This window comes from Poecile atricapillus, chromosome 4 (genome assembly GCF_030490865.1).
Source record: "Poecile atricapillus isolate bPoeAtr1 chromosome 4, bPoeAtr1.hap1, whole genome shotgun sequence".
NCBI classification, from domain to species: Eukaryota; Metazoa; Chordata; class Aves; order Passeriformes; family Paridae; genus Poecile; species Poecile atricapillus.
The window spans coordinates 62,282,190-62,299,464 of record NC_081252.1 but is presented as its reverse complement, the minus strand read 5'-3'; the positions used below and the strand labels follow the sequence as shown (position 1 = coordinate 62,299,464).

Below are 17,275 nucleotides of genomic sequence, written 5' to 3'. Positions count from 1 at the left end.
AGACTGAAGTAACATCAAAGTCACATTAATAATGGGGATACACCATCTTTTATTATTTATTTTAGTGCAATTAAGTCAATTACAACAGTGCAACTTGCACTCTTTTCTGGTTGGTTACTCTACAGAAACAAAACTGATTTGATGGTTATGTCATGGATTTTTACATAGGACAGCTCTTGCTTGTGGTCAGAATTACGAGATGTTCTCGTAATCAGCGTACCACACGCTGATTCTTTTCACATGCACATTCTTAGCAATGCTGATTTTTCTATTTTCCCCACCTACCTGTTTATTTCCCATTAGCTTTCCTACCCAAGATATACACTGATGCAATAATGGAAAAAATGGGTGCTAACAGAAGAAATATCAAAACTTTTCTCACCATTAAAGAAACTACGATTAATGCATTATTTGATAGCAGTAATAGAGCAGAAATCAACTAGAAAATACATGCAAGTATATTTGCTAGAATCAAGTTCCCAATTTCTCTCAAAATTCATTCAAATGAAAAGAAATGAACATTCAGTATGAGTTCAGAACATCTGCTATAATGGGCAGTTTAATTACCTTTTTCTTCCACAGTACATCTAGGAGGTGTTTGTGTTACATCAATTTCTTTGGAATCTCCTGCTGCATCACCTGAAATAACTTCCTACGTTATTTTGAAACAAGAGAGGGAAGATGTTTTACTACACATTAAAAATCACTGCCAGTTACACTAAAAAAACCACCCCACCCCAATATATGAGTAGTTATTTCACACATCAAGATTTTATACTGTCTCTTAAAAGCTTTGATGCTGAGAAGCTTCATCACAAATAAGTGGGTGAGACAGTCCCAAATATACTCCATGTACTCCTCAAAAGAACATCTTTTTTGTCCTAATTCCTGTTTTGATTTAGCAGGAATCAGTACAAAGTCAGAACTCAGGTAAAGTGCAATATACTCCCCTGAAGATCTCAGATCAGTATGTCCATGTAGACACTGAACTGACTGGAGAGCTGGCATTGCACAATGCTCCATGAGATCCCAAACTCCTAACTGCTGTGTAACTCAGTCCTCTCAGTTTTCAAAACCTCAGAGATTCAACACAGATCCCCGCCTTTTTTATTTTTTTGTCTCTCCCACTGCAAAGTATCATCCACTAAGTTCTTTTGTATTCAAGACAATGCAAAAGTAGCTTAAATATGGAAACACCTCCCAAAATAAACTCAAAGAAATAGTGACTAATATTTTCATCTTATTTACAATTGCAGAACATAGAAGAGTTCTTGAAAATACCTTGATGTTATCAGGTTTCATTTTGGAATGCTGACTTTGTTCATCCTCTTTTAGCACATCCTGAGCAATCAGCTGGTTGCCTGCAAAAGCAAGTGACAATTGAAGTGTTAAAAAAGTGTCATCTGCATTTGTCATATTTTCCTGTCACTTTTATACCAGCTCACTGTTACTGAGATTCAAAAGTCTGAAAAGCAGTCTCTTACAATGATATGAACAGAAAGTTACTCTAATCACTCCTTGAAAAGGGAGGACAACACAGTAACAAAAGAGAATTACGTGTTTCTTGTACATTACAGGTGTTTGCTTTTAAAAATAAGCTCAAAACTGAAATTTGGTAGGTAACACATCAAGAAACTGAACACCAATCTCAACTTCAACTCGCCCAGAGATAGGGAAAGCAGTTAATGCTATGTGGGACACTAATGAATACATGACTTTTAATCACTCCATCAAGTCAAAATTCTTAGAAGAGGAATAAAAGCTCTTATAAAAAAATTATTATTAATGATATTAACTGTTTTTCTAAATTGTTCTAATACTGAAAAGACAAAAGAAGTTGAATCCAGAACTTGAAGAGGTACTACATTGTCAGTCTTGTAATTACTGTATCAACAAATTGCCCAACTTATTTCAATGTTAACTGCATCTAAATTTATTTTAGAAATGTTTATGCCATTCAATGGACTAAATTCCTTCTCCCTTTTTGCTTCCAGACAAATGAAAGGCTATGCTAAAATTTATTTCTTTCCAACCTAAGAAAAGGAAGCATCCATCCCCATAAAGTCTGTCTAGTGTTTAGATTTTCCTGATGATTACCTTACTTATCTTTCATCTTAAAGGGACAAAATTAGTAATTATTTTACAGACAAAACAACATATTTCTTCACTAATGATGGGAAAAACTATAATGTTCTTCTGTGCAGTAATGAAATTTGTTATAATATTTTATCAAATATATTAATTGTAATATTAGAAGTTGTTTTGGGAATATAAACTGCTTTGGAGCTTGGAATTTCCCCTATTCCCCTATTTTTTTCTCAAACATACCCTTTTATGGCCTAACCACAGTAGAAACTGGTTTTGCCACAGAAAAGCTTTGCACAAATTTGTGTACTTCTGTATCACTTACGTTTTTCTTTATCCATTGTTTCTGAAGATTTACATTGCATTCCTCTAGATCTAACTTCTTTGGCTGTCTGAATAGCCAAGTTTTCCACCTACACACAAAACACAAAGAGAACTCTTTTTTTTCCATTAAGTTTCTAAACACGGAAGGGAGAAACTTTTCCCTACTTGCTACTTCCAAGTACAACATACATGAAAATGGAAAACAGCCGTTACAAAAGGAATTTATTCCTAGAACTCAAGTAATCTTCCTACTACAGAACAGCAGAACCAAAAACTTCAAACTTGCAATATTTTCAGAATTTTTGACTGATATTTTTATTGAAAAAAGACTCAGAATTAAGCACCCTACTATATGTTTTAAAAGTAGCTCATCACAGTAAATCACACAGAATATTTTTGGATTTGAAGGACATTCTTCTACATGCAAGAACAATAGAATTGTCTCATTAGCATCAGAAATGTGGCCAGCCAGCATTTCAATATAGTAATAAATAAATTTATTATCCAAGTTTAAGCAACCACAAACACCATTTCAGCCTGCTACCTATTAAATGTCTTGGTTTTGTTCCATAAGGTACACTTTACATTTCCAAGTTTGCCAGTGTTATCCCTCTTATAAGTTCTTGTGAAAGACAGCATGCTGCATTAAAATAGGTTTCTAATTGTGATCAAAACCTCCAAGAATAATCCCTATTTTTTTCCTCTACTCTCATGGAGGTCAAACTTCTCTTTTCTGCCAGTTAACAGTCTTGAAATAGTCATAGACTGTGGAACAAAAATACAAGATTTATTCACTGATAGATCTGAAATAATAATTAGACATCAACCTATACAGCTGCAGAATCTCAACAAACATAGGCGCTGCATATACAAAAATAGTATTTTCCTTTAGAGAATATTTAATGTAAATAGAAGTAAATTCAAGTATGAGAAAAGCAGCACAGATTTAGATAATAAATCTAAAAAGCAAGTACTTACATGAGAAGTTTCTCTTTCTAAAGGAATATTCCTTTGCAGCACATCTATTAAAAATAATTTTAACACAATTAGAAAAGCTAAGCAAGCACACAGTATCACAGTATCCTCTACTTCACCTCCCTCAAAGGATTCCAGTGAACCTGAAACTATGTAAAACTTACATCGAATGTTGCAAGTAAGAGGCATCCAATCTTCTCTTTACCAATATACCCACACAACTAAACAAGAATATGAATTTCTGAGCACAGGATAACTGAAAATCACTTTATGGTTGAAGATAACAGCAATGAAGGGGCTGTTATCTTTGAAATTTATAGCAACTTTGATGGTTCAAATATAGTTCTATCATTTGAATCAGAATTTCTTCCATCACAATCTTAGATACTGGATCATGGGATGAAGTAAAATGTGATTAAGCTACATGATGCTACTAAAGAACTGAAGTTAGCATAATTGTACTACTGAGACCTGAAGTTGACAGAATACACATAAGGAAAGTGTCCAGCTGCTAAACTCTACTATACTCTAACTCTGATGAAGTGAAGCCTCAGCCTTCCATATCACAAAAATAGGGAAAAGAATTATGAGAGCTGATGAGTGGTCTGTAGTTTTTAAAGAATTCTGTAACTTTCAATACACAAAGAGAATTATAAAGAAGCTGCTCTATTGAGTATTCTTAAAATCTGATTCACAACAGCACCAAATTAATACCTTGATTAAAAAAAGCCAGTAAAACATTCCAACCAATTTTCCCTTCAGCTACAGCAAAAACAAACCTAAAATCAAATAAACCCACTTTTATTTTTTTTACATCCAGTTTTATCTCTTTTGTAGCTCTTTTCTTAAATCTCCATGTTTTAGCAATGATTATTCCACAGCTATACTGCTGAGTTGCACATCTTTCAATTTTTAAAGCAGTGTCAAATGAAGAGCTAGTTCCTACCCACTCAAACAGCAATGATTTGTTTACATTCCAAAGAATCTTGGACTACTAAACTACTGTGTCTGCTGTTCATACTCATGACAGGACACACATTTGTCTTTTAAACAACTTCCTTTTACGTATGTTGAGCAGTATGTATATATGCATGCTTATATACATATAAGAGATTATTGTGGGCGAGAAAAAACCTCTCTACCAAGATCTACAAAGCATTAGTCTTCAGTATGTCATATCCAACATGATTTACACAACAAATGGACTTTTGTTAAACATTTTACAAGAAACAAGATTATCTCAGCCAGTTCAATCTGCACATTTAACATTTTAAGTACTGTCTGTCTGGGTGACTGAGTGATGGGAAGTGGCAGAGTTCTAAAGACTCTTCAAAGAAACCTCACAGTAAAGAAAAACCTGTTCAAAATTTAGATCTGCTCTCCTGAAGTCTACATTCTTCTAATCAATTCTTAGGGTTTACATTTGCTTTCTTGTGAGCAGAGCATGTCTCTTACCACTCAGCTGAATACAAACCAACTTATAACCAGGTATCTGAATCTGACCTGCCCTGAGAATAAAAAGAGAATTCCAAAGTTTTATGCCAATGCTCACATCTGACATTACTGCTGTTTTTGTTTTCTATTTGGTATGTCTAAAAATTTAGAAGTGAACTTAACAGTGTGTCCCATCATAGCACGTAGACTTTCAGCTGCAACTTTCTGTTAGAGGAAATGCATCTTTAACCTCCCTGGACAATAAACGCAGCAGTAACACTGGAACCCCTTGGGATTAATTTTAGTTCTGATTGTTATTCCAATAACTGCGGATTAGCTCTCATCTGGTAGTGTAAACATCTTTGTAATGCATCTGGAGCACAAAATCCATCAAGATAGGCACAAAGCAGGCTTTTGTTTCTGCTTTAACAGGAAAGCCAAACAATTGCAATGCATAATTTGGATGGATTCTTTTTTAGTTTTGGTCCCACTGAAGATTAGTTTAAGTACATGGAAAAGGAATTACTGAGGGCAGATCCAAGCAGACTAATTGTGGTTTCTAACTAGATGATTACCTACTTATAACTGCTCTTCAGATTTGAGTGGATGGCCACAATTATTTTAATCTTTTGAAGGGTAAGAAGGCAAAAAACCCCAAATATTTTCTCTAATGTCTCTGTGACTTGTCATATAGTACTTATTTTCATATCCTCACAAGGCCTGTCACAGCAACCTAAAACCAGGATGTTTTGAAGCCATAAGGAAGAAAGCCATTCCTTGGGGAAATTTCTGTATTCTTCCTGCACAAATGTTTTTATTTATTGATTTTAAGTAGAATATTAGCAGTCTACCTTTTTTTTAAATCTCAAATTTTAAAATCCTTTACTACTTTCAGCATATCATATTGAAAGAAAAGTCTGATGTTCCTTTTCCACAAACCAAATTCAAGGCCCCCTGAGCTCCTAGATAAATTTAAAGATTTCTGAAGGCTTTCTTCAATTCCTTTGTACGTCATATACAAAAAAATCTGCAACGCTCCCATCATAAGTATATAGTCCATTTAGCATGAAAGCAAGTTGCTATCACTACAAAAATCACCTTTTTGCAATTCTGTAGTTTGAAGATCCACACATCCCTCTTCATTTCTTGCACTTTCAGGCTGTTGTGACTAAACACAAAATCAAAAGAAACAAATATTGCAGATATTCAGAACAAGTATATCTCACTCCATTCCTTCATGTCATGATGAACATTGTCTTATCATGAACTATAACAGTTTTCAAAAGCTTTCTTAGTAAGATATCAGTAGATACATTAAGAAGGAACAGAGCCAAGTTCAACAGTACACTATTTAGATTTGACCTTAGACTTAACATTAGTACCAGAGATTAGCTGAAAAAATTAGCTGAAAAGATTTCATAAATTCATGGTGCAACACAGATTCGGAGTTCCAAATACAAGCTGCAGCCTAGAAATGTTCATCTATACAAGGAAAAAAGGGATCTGCTGTGCATAATTCAGTGGTTCAATGATCTTCCTTCAACTTGTGTTTTGAGTGGATTTTTTAGATTTGCTTGCTTTTTTTCTCTTGAAAAAAAAGAAGCTGCAGATCAGCTCAACGTTACCATTGCATAAATAATGCTATATGGAGCTAAGTGTATTAAGTCAGATCTGAACATTGTAAACTCAGCTACAGTTCCACATTATGGCTGTACTGACTCTAGAACTATGTTATGCAGGTAAACAATGATCCCACCTGTTTGCAGGTGGAATTATCAGTAATTCCCAACAGACTGAAGCTGACTTCCACTTTCCTGAAGTCCACCCTTTCACAGATGCTTGAATCTCTGAACCATGTTATCCCTCAAAATCTTATTCTCAAAGCTTGGCAAAATACATGAATGCGGTCCCGCATCTGAATGAAGAATTAGACCATGTGGAATCCTGCCTACTATGGAACACAGCCCAGACACACAGACTCAGCTTTGGTCTTACACAAGCTATAGGTGACCACGAGCCCAAACACCCTGGATTATCCAGGGTGCCCCACTCTTCTGTGACAGCAGATAATGGGCTGTAGTTATCAGAACACAACAGCAGCAAGTGCTGCTCAAACACACATGGATGTGGGAGTCGGAAGACTGGCCAGGAAGTGATGTGACGCAATGCACAGCAGGGTGGGTTTCTTTACTGGTTCAAACGACTAAACCTTTTTTTGCCAAAATTTTGCCAAATTTGCCAAGTCTAAGATCTGGGGTGTGGGTGACTATTTTACAAGCACTATCAAGCAACATGCACACCGTATGACCAATTTTTAAAAAAACAAACTTCAATGTCTCAGCCACAGAAGGAGTAGGGCTGAAGGAGGGAATTATTCCTAACAAAGAATAACATGGACAGCCCACAATTTAAAAGCCAGCTGCTCAAAAATCTACAGCTGAATAATCTGAAAAATTACTCTTTCAAAGTTCTCCAGTTTAAATTTTTAAATCTCCATTTTTGCTGCACAAAAACCAAAAGGTACAGGAAGAAACCCTAGCAAGATATATGAACGAGCAATAAACAGTGCAGTAAAAATTTAAAATAACATAAATACCTTGTCAGTTCTCAAGGTACGTTCTACTTCTGCCGACTTTGGTAAGGCTGCATTATTGCCTAATGGAATACAAATATATTAAAATTATCAGATTACATTATGCATTTATCTCATGCTACAGTAGAATGTTATGTCTCGGTACTACCTCATGAATACAGCACATGAATTTAAACCTTTCCCATGGACAACAGAAACAATAGCCAGTCTGTTTACAGCAAACCAGAGCATAAAACCCGGACTTGGCATCTGCAAGAACACAAGTACTGCTGTGTTTTCCTTAAGGACAAAAGGCTTGGAAAATATTGGGTATCAGGATTTACCACAGCTTACTTATGAATTCTGACTTTGATTTTTTTTTCCTTGCTTGTTTACGAATTCTAACTTTGTTTTTTTCTTCTTGCTTTTCCTTCAAAAAGAAACCATCAACAGATTTTTCAGATCAAATTCCAAACAGCAAACTACCTCCTGTATTAATAAATGCAGGGCTAAGAGTTAATATTAAGGATATATTTTGCTTTAGGTGATAATTAGGTCTAAATCTATCAGTTCTAGAACCACAATCATTGAAAATGTCCAATTTCTATGGAGATTGAAAACTCAGTAGTTCCTGTTAGCACCAATGTGGTTTCAGAAAATCATAAAACCCCTTCCCATTTCATTCCCCAGGGGAACAACTGTATGCTCATAACATCTTAAAAACAGGCCATGGCAACAGCATCATCACGTCACTTGTACAGCATTTTTGGAAACCTATTTCAGAAGTCTGTTTAGACAGCTTTTCCTAAACAAAAATAAATAGTTACAACATGATAATTCACCAATAATGCATGTGAAGTGATTAAATTATGGTTGCAGTTCAGAGAATAAGTACCATTACCATTTACAAAAGCTAAATCAATGGACAACAAGGATTGAGGCAAGCACTGAGAAAGGAATACTTCACTGTACAGCATTTTATACTTTCATGGCTTATTTGCCTCTTATATAAACAGCAAATAACATTTTTCAAGCTTACTAAACCAGCATCTTTCCAAGAAAAATTCCTAAAATGCCAAAATTTGCAGACAGCCTTCTCAACCAAAATGTCAATAAAACTAGAGAATAAAGCCAGTCTTTGAGAAACTGGACCTAAACCCATATTACAAAATGTTTTTTGAAATTATAGCAAAGACAGACAAGAAAAGGAAAATACTTAAAAAATAGTACTTGATCAGCATCATTCCACTTCCTGTGGCATAAATATATTTTTCTACAGTTTAATTTCCCCAAAATTTACAATGAAGTCACAATCTTGACTTCATTAGAGCATCTACACAATTCATAAATTTTAAAAAAAATTAGTGCTTTAGCTACTTCAGAGGGTCAAAGAGATGCAAGGTCAAAAATAGTAAAATGTTCATTACACTGTATTTTAGGAACCAGCAACCATGCAGATTCACTTCAAATGTTAGTGTAAAAAATAGATCTGAATATACAATATGATATCCTTAATGTCATATACAATCATGCTCTATTTAAAATAGTCATCTACCGCTCACTTAAAGTGCTTATTTAGGATGACTGGTTGAGTCCTTTGTAACACAAAGCAGAATCATTTCAAGTGTATTCACAAGACAAAATTAAGTGTAATACAGTGAATCTGAACGTGACCCCTAAATAATGGTCCAGAGAAAATGTGCAGTTATGATTAATGATGACCAGTCTCAACCTTAAAAATCACTATGAAGTTACCTTTCTAAAATGATGAACATGTGTCAAAATGAAATGCACCCTCTTTCCTAAAAAACCTTTTTGAATCTCGTAACATATTAATAACAAAACCCATATGTACCTCCACAATAATTGCCCCTTGTAAATAACTTTATATATAAGCTGACAACTTTAAGTCAATGTTTTTTAGAAATTTTTTGCACTCTACTATTTGTTTTCCAACACAAATCAGGTAATTGCGCTCAGTTGCTCATTTGTCCAGAATCAGATCCTTCTTTATGTCACCAAATTCTTAAGTGCATTAGTAGTCATTTTGCAACTAATGAAAAAGTGAGGTATATTTGAACAGTAGAAATTTTTTCTAACAATAATGGTAAAATGAATCTGTTTATGACAACTTATAAACTGAAGAATTAAAAAAAAAAAAAAAAGAAATCCTCACCTGAATTAAAGGTTGCATTACTTTTCTGAAAAGTAACTTCAATGCCAGTATCATCTGTTTTGATCAAGTTGGTTTTGTCATCACTATCATGTAGCTTTTCTACATGCAACAAAGTGAGGTCCCTTTTTTCCCCTAGTTCTGCTTCTATTGTTACATCACCATGGTTGGTGTTTACAGCCACTTCATTGGCAGAAACTAAGGAAGGAGCCTGTGTCTTAGGCAGGGGAGTCCTTGTTTCAGAAAAGTCACTTTCTAAAAGCATGTTTGAATTTAATTTGTAGTTTACATTCTTTACAGCTTCACTCTCTCCCACTGCTTCTGAAATGGTACTAGAGAGTTCCGATGTAACATCCTCATGCAGAACATCTTCAACTTGCTCATCGTCCTCACCTGCCTCTGGGGAAGGACTCTCAGCAGTCTCTGTACTAATCTCCACACAAACAGCCTCATCAACACTCATGAGGTTCACTGCATTTTCATCTGTTTCTGTGATTTCACTGTCTGTCACTGTGGCCTGAGATGCTGCTGATTCTGTCCTCACCCCACTCTCATGTGTCTCGTTCTCTCTACCAATAAGCAAAGAATTCCTGCTTTTTTCTGGGGCTGTAGCTGAAAGGATGCATTCAATCTGGTTAGCAGTATTAAAAATTTCTTCACTTTTGCCTTTTACTTCTGTACTCTCAGCAGCAAGTTGACTTTCTTCTATGACTGTAAAGGTGAACAGACTATCACATTCTTCCATTGTGCTCAGAGTGATCACTGCCCCCTCCTCCTCCTTATCTGCTGTATTTGAAGCAGTGTGCTGATCTTCACTGTCAGTTGCAACTCTCAGCACAGGAGCTCCACATTCTCCCACAAAAATCACAGAACCTTTGCTTTTCCCATCTGCATTGAAAGCAGTTAGTCCAAACTGTTCATCTACAGTTGCAGTGGTCTCTACCACCCTACATTCCTCTGATGCATTTGGAGAGAGAATGGCACCTTCCTCTCCGGCTACAATGAGCTGACTTTCAGCTTGTGGTGTTGCACTGATCAGGACTATCTCACATTCTTCTGTCATGCTTGTAGTAATCATAGCAGCTTCATATCTTCCTTCTGTTTCTGAAGCAGTGAGTTTGTTTTCATCTTGCATAGTTACACTAGACATAGGAGCTTCAAAACATTCTGCTGTACTTGTAGAGATCATTAGTGTTTCATTTTTTGACTCTGTGTCTGAGATATGTTGAATCTCCTCTTCTGTGACTTCACTTGACATTAGGATTACTTGTTCTTCCACAACACTTGTGGAAATCATAGCACACTCATCCTTTTCCTCCTTACCACTAGCAGTTGGGTGACTTCCATCATCACCGTTATCATCTCCTCCTGTGCTGGACTCACTAGGCATGGGAACTTCATATACTTCCATATCTACAGACACCATAGCATTGTCATTTGTTTCCTCTGTTTTCACAGATGGCAGCTGACCATCATATTCAATAGCTGCACTTGACATGGGAGCCTCAAATTCCTCCACAATACTTGTGGAAATCATAGTGCACTCATCTTTCTCCTGCTTACTGCTAGAAGTATTCACACACTCTTTAAACTCTGTAGCTGTGCTGGGCATAGGCACTGTGTCTTCAGTGTCTATTACGATCATAGAGCTTTCCCCACTTTCATTTACTTTTGCAACAGCAAGTGGACCTTCTTCAGCATCTGTGGCTGAATGTAAAGGAGCATCTTCCATTGTGCTGGTAGAGATGACATCACCTTTTACTTTTACTTCTCTGTCAGCAGGAGTAAGAGAAGTCTCATCTTTCTTTGGAACTGCACTACTTATAGAGGCATCAAGTTCTCTGCTGTCAAAGGAAGTCATGGCATTCTCATGCCTGTCTTCAGCACCAAACTGTGTCTTATCCTGCAGTGCCATAGCACTAGTCATGGGATGCTCACATTCCTCAGCATCTGAGGGAAGCAAGGTACCTTCATGCTTTCCTTTCTGTGCAGCTAAGGCACCCTCATCTGCAGCACTTGCACTGGTCACACTGCTTTCAACAATGCCTTTATAGTTTTTGCAGTCTGTGCCACAATTAGCTTCTTTCTCTGCACTTGTCATACTGTCAACAGTAAGCTTATTTGTATCTGTGCCAGCCACTCCTGACTCAGCTTCCATTTGTTCAGCAACTATGCAGATAATGGAACTTTCACCTTCTTCTGCACCTACACAAATTAGTGCACTTTCACTTTCCACTCCTGTACAAGTAGAAGCATGCTCATTTTCTTCATTTCCTCTTCCTGTACTGGTCACAATGTCCTCACCTTCTTCATCCTCTTCTTTGGAGCCTGTACTAGTCACAAAACCTTCATCATCACACAGACCTACACTGACTGTAGTGATACTGGCTTCTTCCTTTGCTCTTGTACTGTCCATTAGACTTTCACATTTTTCAGCTTCCAAACAAACTACAAATCCCTCATTGCTGTCTTCTAGCCCTGTGCAGACTGCTGAAATTTCAGCATCATCTTCTGGGGTTATACCTGTGCTGGTCACTGCACTTTCACCATTTACAGTATCCTCAGATTTGTCACCACTAGTTCCAGCTGTGGCACTGTTGTTTGTGACCACTGCAATACACGCGCCAGTTACAGTGTTTTCTCCTTGGGAATCTGTACCAGTCACAGAGCAGATGATGAAGTTATGACCTCTTTCTTCTGCACCTGTGCAAGTCACAGTACCTTCATGTTCTTTTACCTGGCCAGCTGTCACACTGCCCCTAAATTCACCTAAATTATCACCACTGGTTGACCCTTCACCTGTTTCTGTCCCTGCACTAGTTACAGCTCCATCGCTCTCCATTTCACCTAAGCAGGACACAGAACTTTCAAATTTTCCTGTATCTACACAAGTTGAGGTCTTTTGCTTTTCTTCAGAGCCTGCACTAGTCACAGCATCATCTTTTTCTTCTGTCCCAGCACTATTCACACTGTCTTCAATTTCCACTTCACTTAGGTTCACTGAATCCTTACCACCTTCTTCTGCATCAGCCATGGTACAGTCACCATTTTCTTCTCCTGTACTTGTTAGGAAGCTTTCACTTTCTGCTAATCCTTCAGTGACAACACTGCCACCACCTTCTTCAGCTGCTGCAACAGTACAGTCACCAATATCTGCTTCTGCGATAAAACTGCAGCCCTCACCATGTTTCACCCATGTGGCTGTTGTGAAACCCTCATCAGCTTCTATGCTTGTGCAGATCACTGTCACCTCACTTTCTTCTGCTGAGCAAGTGGTTGTAGCATCACTGTCCTTTCCAGAATGTGATGTACCCTCAGCTCTCCCTCCTTCTGTACTAGTTGCCATTGCAGTGCTCTCAGTGATCTTTTCTGTGCTAGTTCCTATCATGCTGCCTGGAGTTTTTTGCGGGCTGCTATACAATGAACTTAGTTTACTACTTCCTGCACTGGTACCTACAGCATTACTTTCATTTTTGTCTTCCATGCCAACCACATTAGTCCCTTCTTGGCCATCGGCTGTAACAGAGCCTTTGCAACTTTCCTCAGGAACTCCTTCAGGCACTAAAACAGAGGAAGACTGGATCATATCATCAGTGTCATGCACCCTGTTCTTTTCCACACTATCCTTCATGGTGCTTCTTTCTGCCTTTGTGGAAGGATCTATATTCAAGCACTCTTTTCCTTTTCTTCTTAAGGTAAGTTCTTGTGTTGTTACCTCTCCATGATCTTCAGTTACCGAGTTTTGCTCTTTTCTTTTTAACTCTCTATATTGAGATCTTTCTGACTTTGCTGCTTCATTGTAATCTAGCTGCCTACATAACCCAGCTGTACTGTCTTCCATTGCCTGTTCATCAGGCTGGGACACCTCATTAACTTTTTCCATACTGTTTGCCATGATGGTGTTGTCACCATCATCTTTCATGACAGAACTCGGCACTGCACTATCTTGCTCCATGTATACAACCTGTGCTGTATCATTCTTCAAAAGGAAAGCATCTTCCAATAAGGATGTCCCATCTGAATTGTGACATTCTTTAGACACGGTACCTAAAGAATCTGTAAAATCCGAGATATCTGTATCCATGGACTTTGCATCAGCAGCATCTTCTCTTGAGGAATGAATTGCTAAAGGAACATCATCTGAATTAGAATTTATCACAGTCTTAAAATTCTTTGGTCTTCTGCTCTCTTTTGAAGCCTGATCCTTAGTGGACATATTTTTTAAGGTTCTACCACTTGTTTCATACACAGTACTCATTTTACAAGCCCCTTGTTTACTGGGTCCTTGAGCCATGGAAGCTTTTTTGGACAAAGGGTCTAAGGCACCAAGTCGTTTATTAGAAGTATAATCTTGCTCAACAGTTTTTTCAGCTGCAGGCAGAAACTGTGATTCATGGGCTATAGGATCTGCCAGGCTGTGTTTTAATTCCTTATTTGAAATAGAACGAAATCCCTTCTGTTTTACTGCACACTTGGCATCTGTGGCTTGGAGAGAGTTTTGAATGTTTTTTCCGTTAATGTTAGATGCTTCCTGTACTTTTGTTTTTTTCAAATCAAGTTCCATTAGCTCTTCTTCATGACCAGCATGCAAGCCATCATTATTCACAGTTGCCTTTTGAGGGGCTGGAACCTGTCTGCTTTCAGTTATGCTAGCTGATTGCTTTTCCTCCTTAAGCAAATCTTGGTTTGATATACTGCCTTTTCTATTCTCACAGGATACTCTCTTGCTTTGTTTTTTCTCTGCTGACATTGTGACATTAGATCTTTCATGCCCACTGTCCATTTCTTTAGTATCTTTATCTTCCAATTTGATGCTCTCTTCCTTCTTCTTTATTTCCTTGTTGCTGTGCTTTAAGTTTCTGCTTTTATGACCTTCAGCAGAGAACCTTCTTTCTAGTTTGGAATTACTTAAATCTTTATCACCTCTGTATTTCTCTTTTACAGCCCCTTTTTCCCCAGAATGTAACTTTACTCTGTGACTAAAGTCTTTTTGTGATCCCTGAGTTGACTGTGGGCCACTGGCAAGCTGTAACTCAGCACCACTCTCCTCCAAACCTTTATCTTCATTCCTGGATTTATGTTGTTTATCTGAATCATTGTCTTCCAGGCTCTTTTCTTTGTCTAGTTTCTGTCCAGTGTCTTGTTTTGTTGATTCCTGTTCTGTTTCAGATGCTTTGAACTGCTTACTGTGACTCTTTGACTTGGATTTTAACAAAATCTTGTCTTCTGCAAGGCTCTTAGATCTTCGTCTATCTTTATGAACACCGTCTTCAAGTTTTACATTACTATCAGAGTTAGTTGACTCTATTTCATGTTTATCTTCTGAGTAGCTTTCGCTCCTTCTGTGTGATGCTGAACCAGGCTGTTTTGAGGCACTTAGGGAATCCTTCTGTGTCTTAGAATCACTCAAGGACCTTTTGGTTTTGCATTCTGCTCTTGGTTTGTCTGTTGAGAGATGTCTGTCTTTCTTGTTTTCTTTCCGCAGCAATTCTTCAGCTTTTAAGGTTGATTCAGAAGAGTTTTTTCCATCTTTTCCTGTTACCGATACTTTCCGTTCACTTCGGTGTTTACTTTTCTTTTCACCTTTGTCATCTGAGGAAACCTTTATTTGTTGATTATGTTTCTGGCCACCATCCTCTCCTTTCAAACTTCGCTCAAATGAATGAAGTTCACCATCTTCACCTGACTTGTGAATACCATCTCCTTTATATTTGTGCTTTAAAGAAATTTTATCTTCTAAAGCTGTTCTTTCCTTTTCATTCTTATCTCTGTAAGACTTGGCTTCTTTTTTGGCAGAATTTCTCATATGTTGAATTTCTGTGTCAGTATCTTTTTTGGGGTGTTTTTCATTCTTAGATATGGACTTCTGCTTCTGTGGCTCTTCAGTATTGACTTCTGCTTTATCCAGTTGTTTTTTTGGATCCCTTGTTTCACTGTCCTGCTGAGCTCCTTCAGTCTGAAGAGAAGTGGATGTTTTTCTTTTATGCTCTTTTTCTGCTTTAGAATCACTTTTGCTTTCCTCAGCTGAATGCCCCCATTCTGAAAGTCTTCTAAGCTGTTTAGAGATTTCATTTTTTCCATGATTGTGCTTCAATTCTTTGGAAGAATTTTTTTCACAAGTCTACAAAAGAGATTTTTAAATATACATGAGTACATATTACACAGTTCCTTCACTTATGTGCCTGAACAGAACTGTCAAGCACAAATTCTTGAAAAAAAACCCAATACACTAAGGAATACACTTACCATTGTAATAAAAATTCATCTAAACTATAGTCAGTTGGGAAATGAAAATTGCCATTTTCATTTCAGCTATCTGCTATAGTGGAAAAATCTAAAGCAGAAGTTATGCTTAAGCTGTCTGAACTTTATTATCTTTTTTTCATAAAGCAATTTTTCTAAAATGACTTAAGAAAGGTTTTTGACCAGACAATCACAATTTCAAGTACTCTTTAAGCTACTTTAAATAGCTATTATGCTTCTTGGTAAAACATATTTGGTGTAACTAAAAAACTGGAACTAAACAACACACCAAAACCTAAAAAAGATACATCTAGACTTCTACTAGAACTTCCACTCACATCTTTTTTAATTTAAACAATGTTATTCACAAAATTCTCCCCATAAATTTTTTTTTTCCTTTTGTGTTTGGAGCACAGTCAGTTTTCCTTTAACTTTCCAGTGTAAGGTTTAAACAGATCAAGCTCAAGTCTTTGCATATAAAGACACCACTCTTGTCAAAAACCCAGTATGCTTCACAGATTAGGGGTCAAACTGCATCAGCACTGAATACACAGGCCATATTTCAGTGGCTACTGAAATTCAGAAAACATTACTACAGTGATGTCAGATCATTAATACAACTGAAACAACAGGCAGGGAAAAACTTAACAGTGAGAACAAATGCAATTATATGCAGTTTGGTGTGGACATATGGAAGAGTACTATCAGAATTAAAAGGAAGATGGCAAGATTTATACTTAAGAGACACCTACCTCATTTGTCTTTTGCATTTCTTTAGAATCTTCTTCAGATGGCTCATTTTTCTTTCTGCAGCTATCTTCAGCATGCCTGAAACAGGTATTTGGACAATTTAACAAAGAACAATCAGTACCAGCTTAACATAACTTTGTAAACCTTCTGCTTTCAAAGCTGAACACAAGAGAAATGCCCACTAAAAATACAGAAACAGAATGTGATCATCAACTTCTGACTAACCAATTTGCCCAGGCTTTTTTCTCTTGTAAAATTATATAGATATCTATATATCAGTTTCAAAAACACGCTGAATACCAGTGCTTTTAAGCAGTATGACATTAGTACTGTTGTTGTCCCTGTAAAATGGGTAAGAGTTCTCCTTGCCCCATATTCACCTCCATGTAGAGTTATGTACACAGGTACGTATCTACATGAAAATAAATCTAAAGATGAAGACAACTTGACTTCCCCATTAGATGCACTAACATGTAAAAGCTTTCCATTTTCATGCCTTTATTACCATTCTATGAAAAACCACAAAGACTGGTACTGCAGTTTGAGCTGCAAGATATTTAACCAGCTGTAATGCTTCTGCCTGAATTTCATGTTCATTAGTAACAATATTATGCAAATATTCTAAGAAAAAAATTGTTTAAATGCATAAGGCTAAGTACAAAGTTGAAAAGAACCTTTCCACTCTGCAAAAATGAGTATTCAAAACATTAAGTCCTTTT

At 36.9% G+C, this 17,275-nt stretch overlaps 1 protein-coding gene across 2 annotated transcripts in view; it reads right to left on the bottom strand.

Moving 5' to 3' along the window:
* BOD1L1 (biorientation of chromosomes in cell division 1 like 1) overlaps window positions 1-17,275 on the bottom strand; it is a 36,945-nt gene that overhangs the window by 12,020 nt on the left and 7,650 nt on the right. For both annotated transcript variants that reach the window (XR_009277495.1, XM_058837107.1), the window contains exons 9-16: window positions 16,559-16,634; window positions 9,567-15,684; window positions 7,415-7,473; window positions 5,917-5,986; window positions 3,388-3,431; window positions 2,411-2,498; window positions 1,282-1,361; window positions 568-652 (exon numbers count right to left, since the gene is read on the bottom strand). Coding sequence is in view for 1 of the 2 variants with exons in the window: in XM_058837107.1 (XP_058693090.1) it covers window positions 568-652; window positions 1,282-1,361; window positions 2,411-2,498; window positions 3,388-3,431; window positions 5,917-5,986; window positions 7,415-7,473; window positions 9,567-15,684; window positions 16,559-16,634 (6,620 nt within the window). In the remaining variant the exon portion in view is untranslated. The remainder of the gene's footprint in view (window positions 1-567; window positions 653-1,281; window positions 1,362-2,410; window positions 2,499-3,387; window positions 3,432-5,916; window positions 5,987-7,414; window positions 7,474-9,566; window positions 15,685-16,558; window positions 16,635-17,275) is intronic.